Source organism: Euwallacea similis, chromosome 2, assembly GCF_039881205.1.
Source record: "Euwallacea similis isolate ESF13 chromosome 2, ESF131.1, whole genome shotgun sequence".
Lineage (NCBI taxonomy): Eukaryota > Metazoa > Arthropoda > Insecta > Coleoptera > Curculionidae > Euwallacea > Euwallacea similis.
In genome coordinates this window covers 3,229,084-3,236,878 of record NC_089610.1, presented here as the reverse complement: position 1 = coordinate 3,236,878, position 7,795 = coordinate 3,229,084, and the positions used below count along the sequence as shown (strand labels likewise).

At 41.6% G+C, this 7,795-nt stretch overlaps 1 protein-coding gene across 1 annotated transcript; it reads left to right on the top strand.

Moving 5' to 3' along the window:
- Nucleotides 1–3,696: 3,696 nt before the first annotated feature.
- On the top strand, nt 3,697–7,052 carry LOC136419381 (uncharacterized). The gene is made up of 7 exons (XM_066405665.1): nt 3,697–3,840; nt 3,901–4,304; nt 4,456–4,738; nt 4,789–5,350; nt 5,670–6,053; nt 6,286–6,498; nt 6,817–7,052. Exons 1-7 carry the CDS (start codon nt 3,697–3,699, stop codon nt 7,050–7,052), a joined length of 2,226 nt encoding a protein of 741 aa, XP_066261762.1.
- Nucleotides 7,053–7,795: the final 743 nt, after the last annotated feature.

The following is a 7,795-nucleotide window of genomic DNA, read 5'->3' as shown; positions in this document are numbered from 1 at the left end:
AATTCGGCCGTGTGACCACTCAAAATGTTCCTCTAGACAAGCTCTATCCAACGGTGGGATCAGTCCTGGGACTATTTTGTTGAATTCCTGAGAAAAAAATTCACACACGTCAAATAAACCGGGTAAATATTAAAAGTTTGCACGCTCCGCGCTCGGAAATATCTGGTCCGATTCGGCCGTGTGACCACTCAAAATGTTCCTCTAGACAAGCTCTATCCAACGGTGGGATCAGTCGTGGGACTATTTTGATGAATTCCTGAGAAAGAAATTCACACACGTCAAATAAACCGGGTAAATATTAAAAGTTTGCACGCTCCGCGCTCGGAAATATCTGGTCCGATTCGGCCGTGTGACCACTCAAAATGTTCCTCTAGACAAGCTCTATCCATCGGTGGGATCAGTCGTGGGACTATTTTGATGAATTCCATAGATAGTAGTAGACATAGGTCAAATAAACCGGGTAAATATTAAAAGTTTGCACGCTCCGCGCTCGGAAATTTCTGGTCCGATTCGGCCGTGTGACCACGAAAAATGTTCCTCTAGACAAGCTCTACCCAACGGAGGTATCAGTCGTGGGACTATTTTGATGAATTCCTGAGAAAGAAATTCACACACGTCAAATAAACCGGGTAATTATCAAAAGTTTGCACGCTCCGCGCTCGGAAATTTCTGGTCCGGTTCGGCCGTGTGACCGTGGGAAAGTGGAATTCGTGGAACCCTGAAGAACATGTGGTGAGGAGAGGCGTCAAGAAGAAAAGGGAATACTCGGGTCCGCAACAATAGATTATCGAGGATGGTCCCTGTTAACGGCATGATTTTTGGGGAGTCTTATGGAGGTTCTTGTGACGAACACTTGCTAAAACAACTGAAATAGATTTTAAAACCTTTGTGAAAATAATAACCTGTACAGAATACGATTTAGTAGACTTTAGATGTAAAGAAATGGTGGCTTTTTTGATCCTCTATTTCGAACAGGAACGAGATAATAACGGACCTTTGTTACCGTCAAATGCTGTGCGAAAGGTAATTATAGATAGAATTTAACAATTGTAATATAATTAATACAGGAGTATGTCACCTTTTTATCACTTTTGTAGCGTGTGGCAACTGCTTTGGGAATAAGCTTAAAGACCATTAGCTGAATCTCCCAAATAGAAAAGGGGAATGGTATCTTGGATTCATTAAAGAAAAGTCGCTGCTATTCAAAATGTGTGACTAATACAAAAACATTGGACACAAGTGTTGTTCATTAAGTTATTAAACTTAACGTATGAAAAAAGTAAATAATAAATGTCTTTTCATTTATAATGTAATCTAAACAAAAACTTATATTTGAGAGATTTTAGAACAAGTAACTGTGTATATTTTGTGGTGTCAACTGAAAAAGAAAGAATTGTTCTATGGAAGTGTCACATCTTTAAGAAAACGGCTTAGAGTACTTGGCTTTAAATGGTTGAAGGATAATCCACGACGTAGACTTATGGAATTACCAAACATTTCTCTAAAAAGAGTGCAGTTTTTGAGGCAGTATAAGCAAATAAAAGATGAAACTATCTATCAGTTTGTGTTTCTCGATGAGATTTGGATATTGGAAAATAGAACATTGAGTTGCTCATGGTAAGATGAAAATGTAAAAAGTGTTAAAACCATTAAAGTAGACGGGAAAAGGTTACTGCAGATAACTGAAAAATATAGTTTAATTAATGTACCTAAGTTACTTTTAGATTCTTTATATTGCATACTGGAAATGAGCATGGTTTTATTAATGATGCTGAGGTAACATATTGTTCAAGAATAAAACTAATTGATTACCATGGAGAAACGAACCATGACAATTTTTTGAAATGGTTTGAATACCAATTGTTATACAACTTGGAACAACCATCTATCATTGTTATGGATAATGTTCCATATCACAATATGTTATTGGATAAAGTTCCCAATAACTCATGGAAGAAGTATGAAATTCAAAATTTGTTAACAAATAATGAAATTCCGTTTACTCAAAAAATGTTTAAAGCCGAACATCTGTATATTGTTAGTAAGTAAACTTTTTCGTTATATTTTCTTTTTTTTTTATTAATATGTTATTTTATTTTATTTTATTTTTATATTAATATTTTGTTTAGAAATAAGCCACCAACAAAGTATGTAATAGATGACCTTGCAAAACGGTATGGTCGCAAAATTTTACGTTTATCTCCCTATCATTGCATATTCAACCCTATTGAATTAGTTTGGGGAATTGCAAAGAATTATTACAATGGGCATATTGGTATGGATGGTAAAACTGTAAGACTGTTTGAATATGTGACATGAAGCTTTGGATACGGTAACTCCAAATGTGTGAAAAAATTCAATACGCCATACCGAGGAAGAAAGCATTAGATGGTATGATAAGGAACGAATATTTGATAGAAACGAAATTCACCCTATAATTATTGACTTTAGTGATGACGAATCAGACAATGACGTAATAATGTTTGATTCGAACTAACTAGACAATATGTGGGCTACTATATGTACTATGTATGTATAATATGTAAGGATCGTAATGAATCATCACTGATGATTGTGGACATGTGGCTTCTTCTATTGAGCAGGGGCTATAGAAAGGTTATTGCTCCCTTGGCCTTTGCAGCGGCTGCCCTTATGTGGGCGCCATAAAACGAGTTTTAAGAGATTTGTGGCGGAGCCAGCAGCGCGGCACAGTGTCACGCAGTAACGACAGGACAAATCTGTCCTGTCATATGTATGGAATCACTAGGCGTTTTCCGTTGGGTGTCAGAAATGGGATTTCCACACAGAATTCGTAAAACAGGAATGTTAAATGTTTTATTACTAAACTTAGAATAAACTTATATCTACTGTGTACAGAGTATGATTGTTACCAATTGGAGTACAGGTGGAGGAGACAAAGCCCAAAAGAGAAAAGAGGAGGTTGTTGATGTGATCAACGGTTTTATAGAGCTTTTGGTCGAACATTTCGGAATATATTTCCGGAAACCGTTACGGAAAATGTTTTCCCGCTGTTGTTTAAATTCTCTACGGAACCGAGATGTTGCTCTGGTTCGCAGTGCACTGTCACTGTCATTATTAGACGGGTGACAATGCACCGCGCTGCTGGCTCCGTCACAGATTTGTGGTGCATTATACACTCGAGAGCAGTTCACTCCGAGAACCTGCACCGACAAATGACACTCACAGGAGTGACAGTTGACGAGTAGTAGGGGCGGAAATAGCGAAAGGGTTCGTTAGCTATATAAGCTAAAAACGACCCTTAAAATCTCTCTTATTATTATCTTTCTCTTAGCTCTCTCGAGATAAAGTACCACGATTATCACCCTCAGTATAGTACATACAAACTGTGGTAATAAACGTAGCAATAGTTTTGTGTAAATAAAGATAGTCGAGTAGTATCAGCGCGTATTTTGTATCCAGGATTAGTATCTTTGCGGAGTTAGAATACTGGTCCCTTCAGCGTGCTCACCTCGTAACGGAAATATAGATTATCCCGTTAGCACCAACAGCACGCCGTGTTACTCCAAATCCCATCGGTAAATGCAAACCCCTATAAACCCGACAATTGGTGACCTCGATGTAATCAGCACCCTACGAAACCCCAGTACCGGGAACCTCGACAACAAGGAAAACATAGAACGGCCCCAGCGACGCCAAAAACCCAACACGTGAATCATGGCAAACCCAGGTCCGACTGAGAGTAGCAACAATGCCGCAATGGTAGACAGAGTAGCAGTAAAGCTTCCTCCATTTTGGAGCAGAAACCCAGAACTTTGGTTTTGCCAACTGGAATCACAGTTCCAACTGACTAGAGTCACGGCAAACTCGACTAAGTTTCACCATGTGGTCAGTATCCTTAACAATGAGGTCATTGAGTAGATAGGAGACTTATTACGTAATCCCCCAGCTGGGGACATGTTCCCGGCAATAAAAGACAGGCTCATCGCATTGTTTTCCGAGTCCGAAGAACAGAAATATAAGAAACTAGTCTCACACACGACACTGGGGGGCAAAAAGCCGTCACACCTGTTAAATGAAATGGCAGGATTGGGCGGTACATTGGTGTCGAAACGGCTACCCAAATCAATGTGGCTGCAGCAGCTCCCGAATCAGATCCAATCAATTCTAGCTGGCAGCAATGACTCACTGGAGCAGTTGGCAACGAGGGCAGATCAAATCGCTGAGATCCTACAGCCTGGTGTGTACCAGATCCAGCAACAGCCTGAAACCCCTAACTTTAGCAGCCAACCTTATCTGAAAGCTTGCGTCGGCTTACTTTGGAGGTGAAGGAAATTAAAAAAAATCCCACTTCTGATACCACAGGGAAGATCGCAAAGCCGGAGAAGCTCAGGAACAACAGGCCGGAAAAAGTCAAGATCATTAGGCCGGAGACAGCAGGACTCTGGAACATGCTGGTATCATCGACGATTCAAGGAGAAGGCCACCAGGTGCTTACTGCCTTGCAATTTCAATGAGCAAAACTAGCTCCCACGTCGCCAACGTGGGACAGCCAGATCGCCACGCGTCCAGCTCTCCAGCCCCCACTAGTAACAAGATAAGTACTTATAGGCTAGCCATTAAGGACGATTTAACGGGGATCAGATTCCTCATTGACTCTGGTGCCGAGGTATCAATAGTTCCCCGCTCGAATAGGGACAGCGTGTTGATACCCGGTTCAATTTACTCGCAGCAAATAATACACAGATACCTGCATACGGCAACAAGCATTTAGCTGTCAGCCTAGGCCTGCGACGGAAATTCACGTAGAATTTCATCATAGCAAAGACGGATATTGCCATCATAGGCGCAGACTTCCTGCATCATTTCAACGTGCTGGTCGATATGGGACGCAGTAGAATCATAGACGGTACCACGCAAGTGGTCAGGTATGGACAGGTGAAACTTGCTAACACGTATTCGGTTTGTATCATTTCGGCATCCTGCAAATATGGTGAAATCCTAAGGCAATTCTCCAACCTCACCAAATTCATCTTTACTCCCAGCGATTTAAAACATAATACCTCACACGTCATCCACACAAACGGACCGCATGTCTGTTCAAAAGCGAGATGGTTGCCCCCGAAGAAGCTTAAGTTGGCTAAACAGGAGTTCCAGTACCTACTCGAGATGGGTATCTGCCTACCCTCTAAAAGCCCTTGGGCTAGTCCGCTGCACATGGTCCCAAAGAAAGCAACAGGCGAATGGAGACTTGTAGGAGATTACCGCCGCCTGAACTCGGCAACAATCGAGGACAAGTACAAGGTTCCAAACTTGCACGACTTCTCGCATTTTTTTAGAAGGGAAGACCATCTTCACAACACTGCACCTCGTACGTGCAAATCATTAAATCCTCGTCGATGAGGACTCAATCCTGAAAACTGCTATTATTACCCCATTTGGGTTATTCTAATTCACCCGCATGCAATTCGGATTGAGAAACGCAGCGCGATCTTTCCCGAGATTCATTCATGAAGTACTGGAAAATCTGGACTTTTATTTCCCATACATCGATGATATCCTGATAGCATCCGAGGACGAGGCGCAACACATAAACCACCTTAAGACGATATTTTAACGTCTACAAAAATTCGAGTTGACCATCAACCCGGAAAAATGTGTTTTTGTTGAGGAACAGGTCAAGTTTCTAGGTTATCAAGTCTCTCAGCAAAGTTCCACACCGCTTCAGGAGAAGGTAGCAACCATTGTTGAGTACCCTCTGCCTAAAACTGTTTCAGACTTGTGGCGTTTCCTTGGTATGATCAATTTCTACGGAAAATGCATACCAAAAGCAGCTCACAACCAACGAGTCCTACACGAGTTACATAAGAACGGCAAGAAGAACAATAAGACTCCCATAAACTGGACGGAGGAAACTCAAACAGCCTTCGAACAATGCAAGAAGGACATAGCAAATGCTGCAATTCTGGTGCACCCTAGCTCATCAGCATCAATTTCACTCACAGTAGGCGCTTCCGATTTCGCAATGGGAGCAGTAATCGAACAATTTGAAGACAACTTATGGAAACCACTCGGTTTTTTTTCGAAGAAATTCTCGAAAACAGAGAAATTACAGCACATATGATCGAGAACTACTTGCTATTTATTCAGCTTTAAAGTATTTCAGATATAAGCTGGAAGGAAGGCACTTCAAGATTTTCACCGATCATAAACCACTTACATATGTCTTCCGGCAGAAGTCTGACAACTCATCCCCGAAGTAATTTCGTCATCTGGATTTCATCTCACAGTTCTTAACGGATATAGAACACATCAGTGGTAAAAGAAACGTCGTAGCTGACGCTCTCTCCCGCATCGGCTCAATCGACGCATCTCAACTTGTCGATTACGAAGCCCTAAGCAGACACCAGACAGACAATACTGAACTGCAAGCAATGTTGAGAGATCCTCAAGGAACCGCATTGAACTTAAAGCAATGCAATGTATCTGGCACTGATGCGACCGTTTACTGTGATGATAGTAACTCGAAAATTAGACCCTTTATCACAAGAAGTTTTAGACGATCTCTTTTCGAAAGATTTCACAACCTCTCCCATCCAGGGATAAAAGGAACCACCAATCTGATGTCCACAAGGTTCGTTTGGCCATCCATGAATAAGGACATCCGAGACTGGACCAAAACTTGTATCAGCTATTAAAAAGCAAAAGTTAATAAACATACATACACACCATTGAAACAACTGCAAGTCCCAGACGCCCGTTTCCAAGATATCAATATAGACATTGTCGGACCACTACCACCGACAAACAGCTATAAGTACTGTCTGACATGCATAGATAATTACTCCTGCTGGGAAGAAGCATACCCAATGGCCGACATGGCAGCGGACACCGTCGCAAAAACCTTTTACGACAACTGGATTTGCAGATACGGAACACCACTCAAGATGATTACCGACCAAGGCCGACAATTTGAAAGTTCTCTTTTCAGCGTTCTATCCATTTTACTAGGCTCTAAACGAGCTCATACCACGCCGTACCATCCCATAGCGAACGGCAAAGTGGAAAGATGACACAAGACTCTCAAAGCTGCAATTATGGCCCACGCAACGGAACGCTGAGCGAAGGTTCTTCCCACAAACCTGTTGGGATTACACTGTACCTTGAGAGACGAGGTGGGTGTTTCATCAGCAGAGATGTTGTATGGAACAACTCTACGACTCCCAGGAGAATTTTTTTGAACCCTCCAAGCCAGACCACGACCCAACATCTTTTGTATAAAAACTGAAACAGAAAATGAAGCTGTTACAACCGATCCCCACTAGCAATCACAGCAGCAGAAAAATCTTCGTCGCCCCGGAACTAGAGACCTGCACACACGTCTTTGTGAGGAACGATATGGTGAAAAAACCTCTCCAACCTCTCTCCAACCTATGAAGGTCCCGTACCCGTAAAAAGCCATAGTGACATATATTTCACCGTTACCATGAGCAATAGAGACGTCAACATTTCCAAAGATCGGTTGAAGCCAGCCTACATTCTCCCTACAGATCCAATAGCGCACGACCATACCATACCAATTTATTATTCATTTTCTGTGGCTTGATTGATAATTCATTTTCCTGCATAACATTTTTGAGGCATAATAATTGCATTTTTTGCTTGGCACTCCAAGACCGGCCTAGCTTATTGAGAGAAAAATGTAGAATTACTTCTTTTAAACTAAGACATAAAACATTCTACCTTGTGATACATCGTTGTAAACGGGTTATTAAGAACTTTTAAAAATCGCCGAAACATGCACTGGTCCGTATTT